This window comes from Atractosteus spatula, chromosome 1, assembly GCF_055471065.1.
Source record: "Atractosteus spatula isolate fAtrSpa1 chromosome 1, fAtrSpa1.hap1, whole genome shotgun sequence".
Taxonomy (NCBI): Eukaryota; Metazoa; Chordata; class Actinopteri; order Semionotiformes; family Lepisosteidae; genus Atractosteus; species Atractosteus spatula.
In genome coordinates, this window is record NC_142706.1 from 48419021 (window position 1) to 48442112 (window position 23092).

General features: G+C 33.8%; 1 protein-coding gene across 1 annotated transcript in view; it reads right to left on the reverse strand.

Annotated features, from left to right (window-relative positions):
- Positions 1-23092, reverse strand: part of col25a1 (collagen type XXV alpha 1 chain) — a 104287-nt gene that overhangs the window by 48550 nt on the left and 32645 nt on the right. The window contains exons 4-10 of the mRNA XM_088920780.1: positions 23003-23062; positions 20712-20828; positions 19336-19371; positions 9181-9207; positions 4054-4098; positions 1254-1280; positions 462-506 (exon numbers count right to left, since the gene is read on the reverse strand). Coding sequence (XP_088776906.1) covers positions 462-506; positions 1254-1280; positions 4054-4098; positions 9181-9207; positions 19336-19371; positions 20712-20828; positions 23003-23062 — 357 coding nt within the window. The remainder of the gene's footprint in view (positions 1-461; positions 507-1253; positions 1281-4053; positions 4099-9180; positions 9208-19335; positions 19372-20711; positions 20829-23002; positions 23063-23092) is intronic.

Sequence of the window (23092 nt, forward strand, 5' to 3'; positions counted from 1 at the left end):
ATGCAGATTCATAATCATCATAGTCTCACTGTTTGTAAAAATGTTCGTTATACTGTATGTGCTGTAAAGTAAAAGTGACACTGCAAAGTATGCTTTCCTCAATGATGTTGAATGACAATCTTGTTTTTTTTCTAATTGGAAGTCTTAATGATAAATGATTCTCTATAAATCTAAAAGGGATCCAAGTGGGTATAGTTTACTACAAGTCAAGAGCACAAATTAAATCTACTTATAAAAAAAGTATGCATATAACATATCATATCTGCTTTAACTTAACTTTCTGTTTCATAAGAGCCACTTTTCATCGGACTACTTTGCTTTTCATCAAGCTTGCTCAGATGGCTTACATTAAATAGAACTGCTCCTTTAAAGACAGCCAGTTTCTTTTTAGATCAAGTTTCAGAAGAAAAAAATATTGCAAAGGTATGAATTTAAATTTATGTTTGTACCAACTGACTTACCTTTTCGCCCACCTCCCCTTTAGGTCCGCTCTCCCCCATGTCGCCCTGAAAAATAAGAATGTGACACATCAGTCTCCATCATTCTCCCCAGGCTTCCCCATGTTCGCCTGTTAACTGGACTGGAATCTTTTATATCATTTTATATCCATTATCCCTGATATGGCTCCCACGCATAAAGAAGATTAACCAAGGATCAGTGGGTGCTTTTATATACTATAGGGAGATCATGACTCTGTGTTCACCAGGACACCTCGAGACAGGCTGGCCTTTTAGACCCACAGTTTAATTGAAAGACTCTAATTTGTAAATTCAGCATTGCACCTTTACAGAGGTTTGAGTATAAACAAGGTTGTAGGATTATGGCACAAGCTTTCCAGCTCTGTTGTTGAAGCTGATATCCTGCCTTTTTTAAAGAAATAGTTGTTTCTTTTTGAAATAAAAAAAATGGTTCTTTCTTTTTCAATTGGCTACTGAAAAACAGAGTGAGATAGGCTGAATGGGCCCCTCTCTCTTCTAGCTGTTCTTTTATAAGACAACACTTTTGTACAGTAGCAAAGAAAAAATGAAAATTAATTTACTATTATAATCAATAATTAATTAATAAAATAAATAAAAATGAAAAATTATCAAAACTTTTTTTTCTAGTGCTATATGGAAAAGAATATTATCACAGTGTCTCCTCTGAATATACAAAGATAATTTGATGTACTTTATGTATAGTCAAATATGTTTAAAGTATAAACAGAAGGCATTTCACAAAGAGAGCAAAAATGGTGTGAAACAAACTTTTACCTTTTCACCTCGTTCCCCCAATTCACCCTGTTAAAAAATAAATATTAAAAAAAGGCATTAATGTTGCAAAAGGAAAATAATTACTGCAGATTCTGGAGAGATCATATCTATAAGCAAATTCACTTTAAATTAAACTCTGGGGCTCACATATCAGCAGCCCTTTTTTCAGACAAACCCTTGGGAACATACCTAAAAGACTTTTTTCCATGTTGTTCAGCACTTTTCCAGAATTACTGCCAGAAAAAGTGCACAACACACATAGCACTCAACCAGGAAGATGACACCAGATAAGAGATGAGAACACATTAGATAAAATTACTCTGTTTCGCATTTAAACGAGGCCCACTCGCTATCAAATGTCATGTAAGGTCACATGTAAATCTTCCGAACTCTAAATTATGCTTGATATTGTGAAAGAGACATCAATAAAGACATGTATCTAGGTACAATATCACATTGTTGAATTCCTTTCTTTCACTTTTGTCCTACTAACTGAGTTCTTCAATAATACACAGATTCTAGTACCAGCATAATAAAACAAAAAAGACTCAGATGACTGAAATTGTTGATCTCCTGTTTTGCATTTTGAATTGCATAAATGTCATGAAATGCAGTGAGGGTGGTACATTTTGTTCCCTTTGAGACAATCTAAAAGTTATTCCAAGTCTACAATCCAATTAGCGTATAATACTGGAAAACTAATGAAAATGCCTACGTCTTAAATATTCTGACTACAAAAGAAAAGCCCAAAGTAACGAACACAAAAAACACAAACTTGACAATTGTGGCACAAACCTTAATGCCAGGGCTTTCATTTAGGCTGGGCAAACCTGACTTCCTTATTTATTTAATAAAGCACATATTAAGGCAGTACAAGACTTCATTTGTGTTGTTTAAAGATAGATACTGTTTAATTGTGTGTAAAAAATAAAATAGAAAATGTGATAGATCTGCTTTTCAGCAAATCTGGGGCTTGGTCCCCTCTTTAAAAGTGGTTCACCTATGGTGAATAACAGAAGCAAGTTCCTGCAGCTTCCTTCCCATCTTACAGAGCAACATATACTTACAAATACTGCTTATTATGATTCCAAGCAAAGCAGCTTTGATAAGAATAGATGTGCAGTATTACGTAGTTCTTGCTTTAGTATCACCTCAAAATATCACTACTGATGAACTGTATATACAGTGGAAAACATTGACAAGAAAGAAAACAAACTCTTTGACATTAGGACACTTTATACCTTCTACCTTAAATCTTTGAAGAGATAAAACATCTCGGTAACATAGGACATAGTTGAACATTGTTTTTTTCCATTGGCATTGTTTCTAAACCAGTTGTTTGATTTTACTTTTTGATTGACTTGCACACTAAAGTGACTTATCACAGGCGATAACACCTTGGGAGACAAGAAATAAAAATGGATAAAAACATTTGACAGAAGTATACATTTCATTTGACATCTATGGAGTAAGTGAGGAAGAAAACCATTGCTTTGTGACATTTCTTATCTCAGAGGTCCCCATGGAACATGTTTGTAAATTCATTTAGTTTGGTTTGAACATTGATTCTGACACCACAACCATGCTCTTCTCGAACAAACTAAAACACTTTAGGCATTGCAATCAGACACAATAGGTTTTCCCATTTCATCCAAATAGTGAACACATTTTATTTCCCAGTCTTGTTGCAGAAAGAATTAATGTATTCACTTTATTGTGAATGTGATTGTATTTATTTTAATATGTGTAGATTATTTATTCAAATTTTCAGATATTGCATGTTTCCTTCACCTATTTTTTTCAGAATATTTTTACCTAAAAATGTTCATTAAGCAAGATGTCTAAGTTTTACTACGTTCAGAGTCAAATTAGATTTATTAACAGCGATAGTAAATTAAAAAAATATATTTCTGGAGTTCTTTAAATTACATAATGCACAGATTTTTTTTTTCGTACCACAAAACAAACACAAGACCTTTGATTTGTCACAGCCTTTTCTTAAAAAAATATATGGTATGAACACAAATATTCTTTTAAATTGTATTAGAAATACTACATGTACTGTATCATTTAGTAATACTAAATGTATCAGGAGATCAAAATCAAAATAATCTCAAAACAATCTCAAAACATCACTTTATAGTGACTTTAACAGAAATTTATAGAATAAATAAAATAAACCAAAATTCTAAACCACACACTGTACAACCACACTTTAACACAGTTCTAGGATTGCTCATAGACATTTCAGTAAGGAAATGACATATTTCCTTTTTATTTTTCAGAATAGAGTGCCTAGAAGGAGCCTAATCACACAGATGGATCACAAAACTAGAATTGTCTACTAGAAAAGTATTAACGACTGGAAATACTTTGACGCAATAAAGTATTTCCAGTCGTTAAAGAAATAAAACCACAGCCCTTGGATAAGTGTGTGGAATACAAAGAGGAAGAAAATTACAGAGGGAGTGAGAGAAAGAAAATAAAAGAGTCTCAGTTCTCATAAAATAAAAAAAATGTTACAAAAAGGAAAACAATAAAACTTGTCTGAATGATTTGTATCTCTGGATCATATGCTGGGTTTTAGTCATAAAATGTTGCAACTTTTTTATTTTAAAACGTTGGATAAAAAATAAATAAAAAGGTTTAGCTTATTTTTTTCAGAATGTATTTAATTCTTAAATTAATTAAGACCAAACAACATTCAATGCATTTAAAAAGTAAAGACACGCTGTACCATATTCTGTACACTTTAACAAGGCAGATCTGTGCTTTATCTGCTTCAATCTTACAGGCTTACCTTCTGTCCATCTACACCTGAAATTCCTGGAGGTCCAATTGAGCCCTAATGAAAAAAAAAATGTAATCAGGTCTATAGCTTATGAAAGAAAATGTTCAGTACTGTACAGTGTGTTTCCTTTCTACTTTTATAAAATAACAAAAATATCACACAATGGAGGAAACTGAATGCTATAATTTAATAAGTCATCTCCAAAAAAGTTTCCTATTTTGAATCTCTGTCTTTCCCTACATAATAAATGTAACTTAACATCTTTCCATGGCTTGACTACAAAGATTTAGAATGTGCTTCCAGAGTCAAAACAGTTATAAACAGTGAAACTGTGATACAGTGTTATTATTTTCTTAAAGCCCAATTTCTGAGGTTGTTGTGAATGTAAATGCAATGAAAAAAGGAAATGTAAAGCTATCTCAGAAAAACATTAAGTAGTGTAACGCACAAAATGTAATTTCCAGTTTAAGCACATGCCAGGGCTTATCTGTCAATGCCAGTAACAATCAGCTGTCATTCTTCAGTTTCAGCAGTCATGTCTGCGTGGTCAGGGCCCCTTTAGGATTAATGCACCCTAAGGTTTTTCACTAGAAGCTTTGCGTAACCAATTGAATTTAAAACATACTATAGCAAAAAGTTACAATGAAATGAATTGTTTATTAAAATGTTAGTCCTTAATTTAAGGATTTTGTTCCATTACCTCTTTACCTCTGAGTTTATAATTTTTTAAGATCAGATTGTAAACAGGATCTATAGCTATTAACTACAAGATTATCCATTAACTACAAGATTATACAGGATGGTGAAAAATAACCATTAATTCAGATATTTTGTAGCCAATGATCCAATAATGGCCTCTTGTGCACCTCTCAAACTGTGCGGTTAATTATAATAGTTGGATACACTGTAGGTTTTTCAGTGTCAGTCATTACCAAACCAATCAGTTCTTAAGTCACCCAAGAGGAATAGTGTTGTTTTAAAGTCAACATTAACTGTCAGAACTAGTAGGAAAGGTTCTGTATAAGACGGAAAGGAATATTACAATGGAGGCCAGGCTAAATGATAAAAAGCTTTTTTAGTACTACAACAGCAAAAGAAACATTAAGGATTAAGTAAAACATATTAAGGTAATTAATGAGAAACGTCTAGAAAATAGAAGGGAAATGGTTGACAAACTAAATACGTATTTCAGTCAGATATTTAGCAAGGATGAAATGAATATGCCTCAGACAGCTGAAAGGCAAAGTTTATTATTAAACAACATTATCCTAGAAGAGGCAGACGGTTTCAGGTACTATAAGCACTCGATATTAATAAATCTCCAGGGCCTATACAGTATGTATCCTATCAACAGTACAAATGGAAACATATGTTATATATAAATAAATGAATACATGAAGAATAGCTAGTGTAGTCCCCATTCATAAAAATGGTGACAAACCTGAACCGAGTAATTATAGACCAATATTTCCGAAATAAGGTTAAGGAAACTATAATTAGAACAAAATCGGAGGACTTGATAGATTACTGTATATGGAAATAAAATCCTAGAAATTAATCAACATGTCTTTAGAAAGGGCAAATCTTGCTTTCCAATCTGTTGTTTGAACAAACGAAATGGTAATCAGTATACATAGGTGTTTTTACATACAAAACAAAGTTCCTCATAAAAGATAAAAAGTAAAAGAAAAGAAAAGTTCTGAAATTACAGTAGGCATTCAAGTGTGTTTGGATTGAGAACTGGTTAACAATTAAAGTACAGGGAAGAGGTGAATTCAAATTTAGGGATGATATAATTACTTCTTAATTTGGGATGATATAATTAGTGGAGTATCCCAGGAATCTGTACTAGAACAATAGCTCTTCCTAATTTAAAAGAGATCTAGATTGTGGTATATTTACTAAAGTAGTTAGATAATATCAAATTAGGATGATTAACATACAATTTACAAAACAAACTAAAAATATGCTGATAAAATTCAAGACAAGGAAAACATCTGATAGATGAACAGGGCTGTGCATGCAGGTAACAAAAATATAAAAGTATAAATACAAAGTGGGAAATACAGAGATGGAAGAGGATACTTCCATGAAAAATGTAGAAGACCTTGGTGTTTATGTCGACACATCATTTACATATTGTAGACAATGTGGTGAAGCAACAAATAAGCCAAACCAAATCTTATTATGTATATACTGTACAGTATATTTAAAAGTACAGAATTAAATCAAGAGATATGTTGAAATTGTATAATGCATATATCAAATATATCCATCTTAAAGGTGTTTTGTGAATTTAATATTGCTTTATGAAAGCTGTTAGAATTTAGAATACCATATACAATTGTGGTCACCACATTATAAAATATTTATACATACAAATATATACAGTATATATATGCATATACTTTATTATGCTCTGGCATGAGTCCAGAGAAGAGCAACATGATACATTCTGGGGTTTAAGGGAACATCCTTTGCTTACAGGCTGAAAGAATTGAACATAGAAGACTATGAGGATACCTGATTCAAGTATTCAAGACTCTGAATGGCATTTATAAAGACTACTTGTGGAGTTCTTTAAAATGATGAAGCCATGGGACACATGATGGGACACGTGGATTTAAAACCAAGAACAGGAGGCACTTCTTCATACAAGGATTGTGGGAGTAAGGAACCAGATTCCCAACCATGTTGTTGAAGCCAATACCCTAATTTCTTTCAAGAAACAGTTGGGTTGATCCTTGGATCAATTAACAAATATCTACTAAACAGGCCAGATGGGCCAAACTGCCTCCTCTCATTTGTATCTGTTCTCAGATCTTAATCTTAATCCTTATTTCAGTAGTTCAACCAAACCCTGATTTAAAGCATAGAAGATAATTAATTTGAACGTATTGGTATAACTCACCTGGCTAAGGAGAATGACAACCTGGTCAAGAGGCAAGGCTATCAGAACCCTGCCCTTGGTAGTGAATAATAATGTTGGTGCACTGTTCTCCTATTTTTATTTTTATCAGAAAGTGAGAGTAACATGTACTGGACCTATCAATCACTTTCAGGGTCATGGAAGAGAATCATATTTGACCACAAGGGATAGCCAATAAAATGACAATTAAGTGAATAATCATGATTTCAACAAGGGAGATAATGTATTTATTTATGTCATTCATGAGAAATGACAAAAAAAATCAATAATAGTGGAGAGAAGATCAAAATCAATAGATGAAAGAAAATGATAACTATGCAAACCAAAGTGCCAAAGCAACAAGGCCAGTCCTTTCCTAATCAACAGTCACCTGGTTATTAAAGTTGGCAGCTGTGTCAGCATGCGTAGGCTGCAAAGGAACAAGTAAAGGTTTATTCCATGCTGAAAAGAGAAGAAAAGAAACACAGCGTTTCGGCTGTGGGGCCTTCTTCAGGTGAGAAGGAGGCTCACACTTGAAGAAGGCTCTACAGTCGAAATGGAAATGTTGAGTTTCTTTTCTTCTCTTTTCAGCACAGAATAAACCTCATCTTGTTATTCACTTGAATTCAACATCACGTATCTGCATCTTAAAGGAGGTCTGTGATTTTAATATTGGTTTATTAAAGCATTTGTTAACATGAGGGTAGGGTCTAGAACAAATTGAGTGTGCACTAAAATGAAAGAATGGAATAGAAGAGCACTGGAGAAAGCTGTTACAGACACATTTTTTTTTCTTTTGGCATCAAGAGCAAAAAATATGAGTAAATGAAAACCAAATGAAACACTGTAAAAAAGCTGTACAGTAAAACACCACCTGCATGTCAAATATCAGAGATTGTTTTGCTAGAACAGTAGATATAGAAAAAGCACAATAACATACCACCCTCCAACAACATTTAATGTTTTCCCGATAGTGATTTATATAGTAAATGGCAAAGGGGATGCTTTTCAAGGATAATCACTCTAAGTGCATATACATTATTTGATTGCTTTAACTAAGAACTGCAACAGGTTTTGAAATTCAGGTGGTGGTCTTTTGCCAGTTCTCTGACCTTTATTACAGTGAACTGGTATATGATAAGCTTGGTATACCAGTTAAAAAGGGTTGCTGAGAGATGATAATGACTGAAAAAGAAATATATTCCTAATGTTGTGTGAATGAATGACTAGAGTATGGGAAGCTGTGATTAAAAAAGAGGTATTCAGTAGTTCAGTAAGATCCTAATGTGAGAGAGACGAACATGCAGAGTATATTTGGCGTAGCTCGCCTGGCTGAGGGAATTTGGCAGCCTCAATGAAAGGATGAGGCTGCCCAGAACCCACCTTTGAAGTGCCAGGGTTGAGCCAGCAAGGTGCTGCAAGGGTGTAAATGGGGTGGTGGGAGGGGTACAAGAGAGATGCTCTACAGGTAGCCCCGGATGTGAGATTTATATAAAGTATGCAGGTGAACAGAAGTGTGCGAGATAAAAATCACTCAGCATGGAATAAACCTATTACTTGTTCCTTTGCAGCATATGCATGCTGACGCAGCTACCCACCTGAACTATAATGACATAATAACATTACTCTTTGTAGTAAGAAATCCACATGAGGTTTTGTAATGAGAAGGATTAATGCGATGAAAACTGAATGATTAAGAATGATTAAAGAAAAATAAATTGCGACTCCACACGATTTTTGGTCACAGTCTTTGCAGTTTGTGATGTTTGCCTAGATCCCACATGTATTATCAACTGATGACTGAGCAGACAAGAAGGTGCGTATTGGGTTACTATAGAAACAGGAAGACCCTGTCAATTACCTGATTACTTAGCAAAGTGGCACCATTTATGAAAACCAAGGGGTCTGTCCACAGCTCCTGTCTTTCAAACTGGGTATTTTAAAGCTTTCATCTTTTATTATTTATTTTGTATGCTTTTTGGTTGGTCACATTTTAAACTAGCATTTAACATGATTTAAAACAGCTTGTGCTGCATTTACAGTTTTTCATTGATGGGAAATTAGGTATCGCAGAATACTGAACTATGCAGTTGCATGGTGATCTTGTGAAAGATTGAACTGAGTCAGCTTATCCTGATTTCAAAGCCACTGATTATCCTCATCATTTTGAACTGAGACCTGCCAACATGAATTATAATTATTTTAGTTGTTGTCAGCTTTGACTGTACCTTTTGTCCCGGAGGTCCCTGTGGTCCCTGGAAAAAATAACATGAAAAATGAAAAGAAAAAAAATCATAATAGTGGCATTTTGAGAGCAAGTTTTTAATGTTTTTTTTCAAACATAATTATCAAACAGAACTAATCAGAAAAAAAATATCAGACAACAATATTAAAATATTTCTAATTCTTGAGTTACTTAGAACCTCTCAAAATGTTTGACTGTAAAGAATAGCAATTATTTTTGCAGTGAGCAAAAGACAACCAAATAAGCATGGTCAAAGCATGCAAATTACACTGTATATCTAATTTATTTAAAAAAAATAATTTAGGAGATCAGAAAATACACAGATTTATTATGCATTCTTTTCATGGCTGCTTTTTTAAGGTCAACTACTTTTTTATGGTAATATGAAAAAATGTTAATACAAGGTTCAGTCCTGGATTCTTAATTGTTCTTTCTCTACATGCATTCCCTGGGTCCTATAATCTCTTCAAGTGGCTTTTCAAATAATTTTTATGCTGACAATGCTCAAATCTTCCTTTTTTGATCCCACCGACACGTACTTCTCCCCCTGTGCCTCAACTCGACTCACATCCATCTCCTCTGATACACCTATCACCCTAAACCCAACCTTTTAAGGTCTGGCTTCTTTTTTCCCCTTCTTCGCCTCTGTGTACTTCTGCATCTCTTTTCATTTTGAATCTATCTTATCCCCCACCTCCTTCAATAACCTTTCTGTTCGTCTCTTCCCTCCATCCCCTTTTTCGCAGAGTTTGCAGAATCTGCATCTTCTGCACAACTATTAGTCCACATTGTGGTATTCTTCTTGCTAGACTATTGTGTCTGGTTCTTAGCCACTTGCAGGAAGGCTCCCCATCCATCCCTCTCCAACCGATCCAGACGTTTCTGCCTCACCTTATCTTTGCCCTTCATCATTTTTCTCATGCTATTTGATTGACTACTCCATTTTCTTCATCTAGCATTCCATGCCTGCCTGCATTAGATTCAAAAACGCAATTCTCTCCTACTGATGTCTCAGCATCCCTGCTCCTACTTATCTTCTCTGAACATTTTCTGTAAAACCTGTCTGTTTTCTCACTTGAAGAGCCCATTCATTCTCCACAGTTGCCCCTTTGTGGTGGAATATTTTACCCACAGAAATCAGAAGTGCTCCATCTTTGAGCACCCATATTTATCTGTTTAGACAGATCCTGTGATCACTCAGGTCTTGGTTACATCCTTCATGGCTAGAAACTAATGCTTCTACCTTTCAAAGTGGTAATGTAACATGCATGCTGCACTTACTGTAAACTTGATATACATGCCTACAGGGTATTTACATTATTTCTCTGTATCCTCACAGTATGCATATGGTTTTAATTCTTAATACTTAATCAATTTGTGTCTGGGCATCTGCTAAGCAAATAACTAATAATAGATGTGACTGGAGAGCGAGGGAGAACTTTCATTTATAAAACATGTTATTTTTTAGCAGAATATCTATTACACTTCTTTCATTAACAACTTTGAATTTGAATTTCTCAAAGTATTTTTATTTAAATGTTTATACAAACACCTGTATTATTAGAAAACTTGAGAGGCCTTTCGTATTTACAGGATGCGTGTTATTTCAGGTTCATCCGTAATGGACAGTATAAGACTTTATACAAATTAAACTGGAAAAAATTTACTACAGTGTTTATGAGATTTCCAGTTATTGTTGTTTGTACAGTTTTTCATAAAATGTTTGCAGTTATTGAAATGAAAGAGAGAAACTGAAAGTTTAGGGTAAGAACATAAAATTCAAAATATCAAATATAAAAACTAAAATACTATATATCAGATTTTGTTAACATTTTATTTGGCCTAACACATTGTTTAAAATTACTGTAACCATATATTTTCAAAAATACACAATCACCACATTATATTTTATGTCTAATAATAAGCCAAAAATCTGTCCATATTCTCTGGCATTCTGAGGTGCTAAAAGTGCAGTTAAAATGTGCTTTGATGTGGGATTTAAGAAGACTTAAATTCTTGAAATTCAGTGCTGTAACCACATAGCTTCATCCTACTGACCTACTGCTGTGCAGTATTAGGAAATAAGTCATATTTCTGTTCTCAGTGTTGAAAGAGAAAAAACAAGAATTTCTTGGCATCTGCGTCTCTGCTGATGCAAGGTATGCCAGTGAATTATGAATGCAGTCAACAATCTGATCTTTGATTAGGGAGGCCTTTTTCGTTTGCCAGATATTGGTAATGAGGTAAGAATCACAATAGGGCAAGACAGACTGGCCCTGGTCTCCCTGCTAAGGAAACCAGCTGGAACAGCTATTAAGATGGGAATGGCGCCCTGTTCAGGGCTAGAATTCCTGCGTGGCGCCTGAGTGACAAGGGAAAAAACACAACACAAAGCTCTTTACAATGTTGTTGCTGATGGGGATGGCTTTTGCATTGACAAACTCAATTACTACATATCGACTTTAAAAAAGAACATCATCATGGGATATTAATATTTCTATGTTCCTGCATTGTGTTGCCATAGACATAGCAGTTTGCCAAGTTCTTGCACAGTCGGTTCAGGAACTGGAAGATGCCATTTGGCACATCATGTTCATTTTTAAACTGGGCAGCATCAGATGAGTTCTTCAAGTAATAGACTTTTTGACACAGAGAAAAAATCAGTATGTGGTGTGAAAATTGAAATGCCAGATTCTTCTGCTTCAACCAGGGGATAAAGAGTTGGCTTGAAGCCAACTGAAAATGGGGATTTGATAATTATAAGGGAATTGTATGCAGTACTTTAACTGCATATACCGTAGTTCAAAGGCCATACACTGAAGAAAAGCAAACGAAGGCTTATCTCTGTTACTGAAGATTTTTAAATGCAGTTTGTAGCTGAAAGAGTTACTTCTCAGTTCATATGTCTCATCCTGGTTACTGCTTGTTTAAGGGTTGTAGAAGTATGGAACAAGCTTTCCAAACATGTTGCTGAAGCTGGTATCCCAGGTTCTTTCAAGAAATTTCTGAATAAGATTTTTAGTAATTGGTAAAATATTAATTTACTCAGTAACTGTTCTAACTGAAAAATAGATAAGCCTAACCACTTACTAAATGCAATCTTACAAATCAGTTGGAAGTATGCACTGTGGTATGACATAGCTGGCATATTTTGAATGTTATTTTGAAAACATTCAAAATAACAGTAAATGAACAGAGAGCTCAATGATGGCATTAGGTGATTACTCAGGTGCATGTTGATTAGCATGATCTGATAATAAAACGTCTTTTACAAATTTGATTTAAAACATAACGTATTTGTTATATTTTATTCAATGACTATATTATATTACTGGGTAAGTACAGTACATGTTCATAAGATTATTGTCATATACTATTTGTGTTTTTCTTTCTCCTGTGCTATGAAATTTAAAGCAAACCCAATTAAGTTTTATATCTGCAGAATAAACATCAGAACACATCAGAATGCTATTCTCAATGAAAAGCTATTTCACTTTCTTATGTATAAAATAATATTTTATGCTAGATTAAACTGAAATATGTTTCAAAATTAGTTTTCTCTCATGGCATTAAATTACTGTAAACAGAATAAATGTACCCAAAGATTGCCATACTGCAATTTCAATGTTTTCTATTGTTTATCTTTGCAGGAACTACAACTTCTATGGGGATATTTGATACATTACTCAGGAATTTTTAAATTAATATATTAGTTGTTATTTTGTAAACAGTGGCTTGTTACAAAAAATTGCTGAATGATGTAATTTGTACATTGTTTCAATAACAGAATTCTTCTAAGGTGTTCTACATGCAGTCTACTACCACATACTGCTCATCTGGAAAGACAAGAATATAATTGTTCAAATTCATAAAACATGTCATAGATAAATATAAACTGTTTGTTTCACAGATTAGATGCTTTTGTATTCTACAAGCATAAGTGTGCATTTCCTGCTGTTCCCTTAATTTCTTAAATTAATATTTTTTACACAACTAGATCCTATGCTATAACAGGAAAACATGGTCAGAGAGTTGATCTGTAGCTCTGAAAGTCTTTCATTTAATTTGACCTTAATATAACCATCTTTTCTTTAATGAATGGGACCTGGTAGATCTCGAAAACCATTTCTAAGGAATTAATTATTGAGAGTTCCAGGGTTGTACCTAGGATTATTCTCAGAAATTCACATCTAGCAATGGGCAGTGAGCTGGAGGAGCTCTTGGATTAGACTCAACAGTTAGGGGATGGATGCATGGTAAAGAATCTCTTTGGATAGTTCAATCCTTTAGTCAAGTATTTTTTAAAAGTCATTTGCTGCCTCCCAATTGATTTTTTTTTCATTTAATTAGAAAGGCAAGGAGACAAGGCTGTGCAAGAAAATAGCGATAATACATTTTAGTTGCGAGTTATTGAGTAAAAATTGAATCATTTTCAACATGTCTTTAGAAAAAGAAACTTAAAAAACACCCCTGCAAGATGCTATTTAGAGTTTTTTCTGAAAGTCCAAGGCAGTGAATTGTTCAACTGCATTTTGGGATTGTTTCAAAGACCAAGAATAGCCATGTTCCTAGACTTGGTTACCTGAAATGACATTAGGAACTAAAACATTAATTCAAACAAATGGTGTATGTTTATATATATCCTAAATGGGTTCCAAAGTCCCTCCCACCTTGCTGTGGGACGTGGGCAATGAGTTCCTAATGGTCAGCACTAAAAGAGTGAATTACAGAAAGACTCCTTTAGTCCTGGAGTCACTTCAGTTCCCGTGAAGGCCTGTTAGGATTCCGGCATCCTGCATACTCAGCAGACAGGGCTCTTACCAAGTCTATAATTTGTAATTGGCAGGTGAGTCAAAGACTTAATTTGGTCTAAGCCACATTCTCCATAATAAGGCATGGGGGTGAATCATCTATGAATTTGTTTTTTTTAGTCAAGGCCACACAAAAAAAAGCTTGCAGAAAGTTACAGAATGCTGTAATTCTGTGATATTGTGTGTGTTTTTTCAGGGCACATCTGAGTTTCAAAGCCATGACCCAGAACATCTTCCAGGCACCAGAAAGTTACATCACTTCATGTTATTTCACTTCATGAGCATTATGGGAAATGTAAATAAATCTGAATTAGTTTAGCTAGAAAAAAGTATTTACAAAAATGGGATATTTTGCAAATATAACATTACAGTGATACTTCATTCATTTAAAAAGAATGCTTTTGTTGCATTTTATTGTCAAATGCATGTAATGATATTTTGTTATTACTATATCATTATTTGCAACACATCTTCTATTTTCAATTTTCTTTGAAATTGCTTTGAATCATTAAAGTGAAAGGTGCATGTCAAACATCTTCCTTGTTTAATTTAAGGACCTCAACATGAGTTGTTTATTGATTGTGCACATTATTTTGTGTCCTGCAAACATGAATCTGTTTTATTAACAAAGGCTTCTAAGACAGTCTTATACAAACATTATGTGCTGTTAGATTGTATGCAATTACCTGTAGATATTAGACGGGGAAATTATAATGGAGAGGCATTTATTATAAAACAGTGGCTTATGGAAATGGGAGGATGCCTCAGACTCCTTGTAGTAAGGAGAAAAAGCTAAGGTTTAGTATTACTTGTCTTTTATTTAATAGCTCAAAAACTGCATAAAATAGTTTTAATGTTAATATCTATATTATGGTAATTAGTAAATCAGTGGGAATTAAACTAATTTACAATATTTTAGCCTCATAACATACAAGCACTTCACTTCCCCATTACAACAGTTGACATGGTTTCTATCTACTTAAGGCTGCTAACCTTCTATGGAGAGCAGGAGACTAATTTATCCCAGGAAATGTTCATGGCACTGATAATGTCATATTTTTACAAATGCCTTTTCCTTCCCTTGCTCAGCAGCAAAGCAAGTACATTATTTTAAATAGTAACACGTCTGCTTGCTAGGGAATTTGTTGTCTCTTTTTTAACAATAGCATCTACATCAAAAAGTTATGCTAAGTGGCACAAGTTTCTGGAAATTGGCTGAGAAAATGTATGTGTCTGTCTTTTCCTCTCCAGCAATATAATTCACCAGGGCACACAATTGTTTCTTTAAAGAGATCTTTGTATCTCCACACTTTGCACTTACTGTCAGGCTTGAGGCTTTCTCTTTCTTAAAGGTTTCAAATTATTGTCTTTAGAGCCATGCTATTCTGGAGAATTAAGAGCTAAGATGAAACAGCTGTCAACTGTCTAAAGAGAAATGAGGCAATTTGACAATCTGCAATGTCTAACCTGTTTTTAAGAAATCCGGTATTTTGAAATATAAGGCATTGGGAAAGTTTGGCAAAAGACTGAAACTATCCATATACACTTCACATACAATTTATACAGTGAGAAGTAGTTCTGAAAATTGTCATTCAGTTTTTAAAAAATATTTACCCTTACTAGAAAAAACATTAGAACATTTTTTTAAAATTTCCATTATCTAATATCTAAATTTCACAAATCTCACTTGCCTTAAATGAGTATATTTTTCATTTTTTAATATGAATTCTACCCGCATAAAACAAAGATCATATAGAAGTGCATGAATCTTCCAGGTCACTGAGGCAAATAAAAACTCTTGTACATACATTACAATCAAGAAGTAAAAAAAGAGTGATAATATTTCCTATTTATTGGTTTGTACTGAGGTTCATGGTAACAAGTTTAGTTAAAACCTAAATGTATTACTTGTATGTTAATATTTATTGGTTTAATATCAGATATTGGTTGAAGATATTTTTGATAGTTTATACAGTATTTCACCACTCTTACATGTGTCAGGAAAGGAATAATGAATATTATGGTGTTATCTCCCTTATGTTACTAAGAGATATTTGTGATTTTTCACAAGGTTCTGGTATTTGTTAACAGATTCTTAAAAATTGATAAAACCTTCAAACTAAGTCTGGCAGATATTTCTATCATACAAAATTACTCTTATTTTTTTGCTATGGAACAAAACTTATATACTATATCTTATCTCTTCATTTTCAATAAGAGTAAAAATAATAAATGATCTGCCTAACATTTCCAGTGTGTAACCTGAGTCTTTTACTAAATTGTCATTCATTTTTCAGAACATTTGCAAAGAATAATGTGCATAGCAGTCTCACACATTCTTATATACTAAAAAGTTCAAAGATTTACAGTACCTCACGTGACACAAACTAATAGTTACAAAAACATCCTTGGTGAATATAAATGTAAAACCTTGATATAACTATTCTATTGTACCTTTTTTTTGAGGAAATGAAGAGATTCAGGGACATCATGAAGTTGTACAGGAAAAGAGAAGGGATATAATATTTAACCAGTTCATAACAAATTGATAGGAGCTAATGACTATTTCTTTTCTTAACTTCACTGCTGTTTTTAAAGAATCAGTTTGATTTCTTCATTGCTTAGAAAATATCTCTTAAATCTATGAGGTAACTTCAAGAAATTTTGCTTTTAACCAAGGATTACAAGCAAGTAGCTTAAAATATTTTTGTAATCTACAGTAAATGACATGAGAAGATCAAGGCTGACATTGGTTATTGAGCCTGTAACCTAGAACTATCATGGTGCTGATTTTTATTGACTTGGTAATGACAATGTCATTCAATTTCTTTTCCCCAAATTCAAATTTCCATTTTCCCAGCAGTTTTGATTCACATGTGAAAGTTAATGTTCAAGTCCATATGTTCTATTTGTCCTAAAAACACAATGAAAAAATGCTACATTGTGACTCATTCTATACTGAGCTATACTGATTTAAAACTGAAATGCAGCAGTCTAGCTTTTACATTATTGTAACATTGGATGCTTATATGATGTTATTTGTCCACCCATTTCTTTACCCAATACAGGGTCACTGGGTAACCAGAGCCCAGCAATCAACAGGTGCAAGGCAGGGTACCCCCTGGACAGGACCATTCCATCATAGGGTAACATACAAACACAAACATGCACATACTCACACCAGGGCTAATTTTCCCAGAAACCAATTAACATACCAATATGTTTTTTGACTGTGGGGGGAAACTGGAGCTCTTGGAGGAAACCCACATGAACATGGGGAGAACTACATGAACACGAAAACACTCCACGCAGATAGCATCCCAGGTCCATAATTAAACCCAGGGCCCCACAGTAGTAGTGTGAGGCAGCAATGCTAACCACTGTGCCACTGTTCTGTCCTACAAAGTTATTTACATTTTAAATCATGTTTTAAAGAGAACAGATATGTTTATTGATTGATTAATATTTTTCTTTGGGATAACAAACTAGTAAACTTCACCATTATGATTTAATAAACAATCGCAGTGCTACTCAGTGCTTGGTATTTGGAATGAGTTAAAATTGCCACAAGGAGATGATTAAGAATCTGTATAAAAGCCATTGAAAAAGACAATTTACTAACTCAATAACACTGGAAGGTACAACTACTTGGGTGCTGAAGATCACTTGATTGTTATCAACATGATTGAAAGCAGCCTGTTGGCTTGGTTGAAAGAAGCTTCAGCAAATCAGCAGTCTAGTCCAGCGAAACTAGTAAACTAGCTCTTTGAATTACAGGCCATATTCAGGAAGGCTAATCAGTTTTAGTCTACAGTGGCTAAAGTATGAGAAAGGAAGCAAAACTGCTCATTAGCAGAATAACTGTAGGTCTGTGTCTACTGGCTTGGAGGCCATTCGTGGGTAAAATGAAATCAATGTCCTCTCTGGTCCACACAATACTGTCTATCACATTGAGGCAGGGATTGGTGCTGAACAAATTATTTACTGTTCGCTCTTGGTTTGCTCTTGTTCATGGAGATGTTGTGATTAATTTTAGACCACTGTTTTTCTTGTTCTTGCAAGCCAAACTAGATAAGTTGCTTTTCCAACAAGACAACGATAATATCATCACAGGAAACAACTACAACTTTGTCATGTTTTTCAAGCCAGTTCTTCTTCATTTGTGTTCTCACATTTTGTCAATTGAAAACATAGTCAATGATTAATTATCTTTTGCTTTTGAATGTGGGTACATTTATTGAAAGTCTGACTTACAACATCACAAAAGCAGTATCCAATTGCTGCTAATTGAAACAGTTTGTACTGGCAATCAGTCTCATGTGTAGAAATATTTTAACAGTGTTTGAATAGTTACGTTTCATGATTAATAGCTAAAATGATAAATTTACACATGTTACCAATTAAACAGAGTATTGTGATAATAAGCAATTGACTAGTGTGTATAAATATGTATAATCTAAATAAATCTATCAGATTCCCTGACCAGGGCATTCCATTTACATCAATAAATCTGAGTATCAGTTAAGAAAAGGGTAGCTTTTAGACGGAGCTAATGGAAGTACTCTGCACAATGATTGATTCTGGAGGTATAAAGTTCAATTATACCAGGAACCTTGGTTAAAAGTCTTCCTTTCCTTCTGTATAAGCAACTCTAATGATTTGCACAACACCATCAATAAAATGAGCATTAGACAGTCTGGATTTATGTAGTTCCAGGTGTAGAAGAGGTTTGCAGACTTGCCAAACAAAACTTTTTGACCAAGTGGGAGGGAAACTAAGAAAAATGCAACAGACTGAAATTTAAATCTAGTATTTGTATATATTTGTCAAGAGGAGCTTTTCTTTTACAACTGTTTTTAAGTCATGGAACTTCAGAATTGATTCTGTGGGAATCTAATCATATATTCAACTGTAAGACTTATACCAAGATATTTACAAGCAAAAGCAAAATAAAAAAATACATATTATAACTTCACATAAAATGACATTAAATTATTGCATTCGCTAAGTCCAGAACAGACATAGGATTAATCACTACTTTTTATGGTTCATTATATCATGTGATTCTTTTTGTTTTAAGCTGTAGCCTGGAAAAACCCCAGCTGATTCATTTTCTGCTGTTAATATAAGACGTACAGGAAATATTAAACCATGCCAAAGCCAATTCATCTCAAATAACAGCACACATCATGGGACTAATCAAATTCAGCAATGGGCTGAATCAATAACCATTTTAATAGCAAACTTTGTAGATCAGCCCTTTTCACAAAAGAAAGACTTTTAGAATGAGTTTAAAATGAGAATGGTAATCAAAAAAAATAGCTTACCACTGGTCCCTGCTCTCCTGGTTTTCCTGGATCTCCCTGTAATGAAAATGTAATTGTAAATCATAAAGTAGGTAGAATGAAACTAACATCTAATTTAACATGAAAAAACTATAAAGAATAGTTGCCAAGTTTTAAAGCAGAGCATATCATGTCACATTCCATATTACAAACAAATTCCAGACTATTAAAATACCTGTCACCCGGGGATTCCAGAGTTGTGGTTTTCCAAAATGTATAGTGCTGTGGCTGAGAAATATGCATGGAATACCAGTAGTATTCCAATATTCACAGCATTTTTATGCTTCTTAAATTCTTGTTTAAATGTGATTTTATGAGAAATAGGAAAAAGATCTGTCTCTAACCCGAAAGCAAACCGGAGATGTAAAATGTTGAAGATCCCCAACAATAATTTCTGATTCCTTTTCTAGATTTATTCTTTCCAAATATGGTTTGTGTTTTCAGAAATCAATTTCCTTTTGTTCTTACAGCTGTGTAGAAGTCACCCTATATTTTTGTGGTCAGATGTAGGTGAGATGAAGTAGAAAAACCTCTACATCCTGAATGGCCAAATGTTAAAATGGTTGTATTTTTACACTGTTGACAATGTTTTAATGGTTCTCATGATAATAATGGTTACATCGATAGTTATTGTGCAAATCACCTTTTTAAACATAAAAAATGTAACAACACAAATGTCATATTATTTTCAGTATAATTTTATTTTTTCTATAATATTGCATCTATTGAGACCAGTTTTCTTATAATAGTAATATTTTGAAAAAAAGTACCCCCATATTTAATTTCATATAATTAATAATGTATACATATTCTTATTCCAAGACAAAAAAAGGCCTTGCGTCTCAGTACACCCCTTTCAGTTGTTTTAGCACAACTGATGAAGCAACCCATTGTTTTCTGTTTTCTATATTAATACTTCATGGCCGAACAGTAATAATTATTACAATGATGTTTTTGTAATTCTCTTCCATATTGATCATATTTTTAGTCATTCAAACTCAGCTGTATAAACAGGAAAATCAATTTTGAAAAGAAATAATAAATCAATACAAAAAACATTAATACAATTACGGTTACTGCTTTTACTTTTAAGTAAGATCCAACACTAATGCGTCGATCTGATAACAGTTATAATGTCTCAAGAAGCCATAAGAAGCCATTCATTGTAAGTTTTTATTTTGTTCTCTGTTCTATTTTGCCAGAATTTATCAGAAGGTTCTTCCTGAAGAATGAATTCAGCATTTTTGTAGCCTCTACAGTATATAGACGACATTATGTGCTTATCAAAAACTCTTCCATAACATTTTTCATGGTTTTTTTTTATTGGGAAAGTGGCTGTCCCCTATAGTGCTTCTTACCAGTAGCCCTGGTAACCCTCTTGGACCATCCTTTCCTGTGTCTCCTGGGGGCCCTCTTGGACCAGGGGGCCCTGGGGGCCCAGGGGGCCCTGGAGGGCCTGTCTGACCCTGATCTCCCTGCAGAATTCAAATAATAAAAATAAAAAATGACTTCTCCTCCTCAAGCAGTGTTCTATACATTCAAGAAAATCAAATACAGAAACAAAGCAAATAGAGAGCAAGGGCACTAACTCTCCTGACTGCAACACCCACAATGGAAATTACAGTACTGAGATTGTAGAGAGAGGGGGTGTGAGATGATTTACAAAGTTCAAGGAGGACACTGCAATTCTTTCTAGGAGTTGCAATGTCAGCATTGAGCAAAACCAAGAACATTAGCTCAAGATGCACACTCCCTGATTGTTTCAAACTGAATTAATTATTGGTGAACAATTGAGCAAATGCAATTGGTAAACAAAGTTTAGCAAATGTCTATTTTATTTAACGGCTTTTAAGTGTATTGTTTTCAGTTATGCCTTGAGTTATAAAAATAAATACAGCTTTCACGAATGTATGCATTTGAACTGGAAAAACTTGGAAAAAATTAACTTTATCTTTAATCAATCTAATCAAAATACAATTATGTAAACAAATATTGTCTGAAAAGTGTTTACAGAAATATTCTACATTCAATCTATGTTTGTAAAGATAAATACAAGATCATATGGTTCTTCTACAGTATATTTAATCCTTATATGCAATTAAAATAACTAAGTATGATAGGTTGCTAAGGTATTTTTCACTTGATTTTCAGGCTTCCTAAAAGTAAGAAATACCAGTTTTTTAAAAAAAGCAATAACTGATTTATTTAGGATAAAACAGATACAGGAACCTTAGCTGAAAGTGCAAGATGTGAAAGCAATTTTAAAGCCTGTTCCCCTTCTCTTGCAATGAGGAATTGCAAGGCTCTTCAATACCAAGTGCTAAGTGAGGACTGAAGAAAAGTCACATGACTCCAATTGGTTGATTTAAGGAACTTGGAAAATAAATATTAAACATTTTTATAAGCTTACAGTTCAAGTATGATGAATGAATAGGGAAAGCAAGGTGAGATTTTATTAAGAAAGAGAATAACAACCATGTTGAATGCATAGCAGAGAAACACAGAGTCCTGTAAGGCTTAGCACTACCTTAATGACTCGGCGATTAATGAGCTGCTGATCAGCGGAAAGAAAGCCATGACTGATCTTAGGGAAGACCATCTGATCAGGCGTGTGAGGTCAGAGGTTGGAGGTCAGAGGTGAGAGAGGTTGGAGAAGAGACACCCGAAGATCCCAAAAGAAGAAATAAAGGTAAAACAGATTAGAAATGTGACAGTAATAGTGATCAGTGCTTTTGTTGCTTTGAGAAACCTGTGTTTCAGTCTAAGCATCTGAACCTAATCTGTGGCTCGATTGAGAAAAAAAAAAGTTTTTTTTGTTTTATAATACATTTATAAAATAATATAATTTTCAAGCTACAGTAAAACAGGTGTATAAAATAATTCTATAAACCCTGAACAAGTGAGGATATTCAAGAAGGAGTCATATTATTTTAATAGTTCAGACAATTATAATGGGAATATTTGTTGAAACAGTAGGATTCACAAACAAAACGAAACATGATTTCTCTGCAACAAAAGCACTGTTATTCAAAATCACTGAGTAGTGCTTAGTCAGACCCAGGAGCCAGCATTGTCTGCAACAAATATAGAAAAAAGGCAAAAACAAATTGAACCAAAACCTAGTTTTTGTTCAAAAATTAGTTTTGGAGAATATTGTTACTTTGATATTCCCAAAGCTAAGTGGCACCAAAATAATATGTGAATAAATGGTCCACTTGGCAATCAAACACCTGTTTCCAATCTGACAAACTTTGGGGAAACAAAACATCAGTAAAAGACTATCTCAGATAAAGATGTGACATCTTCTAAAATAATTGTCCGCCACCCTTTATCATTTCAAACCAAATGTTTTTTAATTTTTATTTTTTTTACCAATTACATAATGGCTGTCTATACATTTGTATCCCTGATCTTTATTACTGTTTTTAACTTGCATTGGCACTGTGTATGGAAAGATATAAAATGTGAAACGTTAATTACAATATAGAATATTTATAAAATAATCTAATCAGATCTTGTGTCCAATGTCACACATTTAGTACAGCCTCAAAATGGTCCAGGATTAGCTGGGAAATCAAAGCACAAATAATGTTGTTCCAAACTGTGCTGGGTTGAGTTCTGACAGAGCAACCTGGTGATGCCCACAAACCTTGACTGTCAGGATCTGATTACTGTGCAAAGCCGCCAATGTATTGAGGCCTGGTTGTCCCTGGAGACACACAGCACAAGATAACAAGAC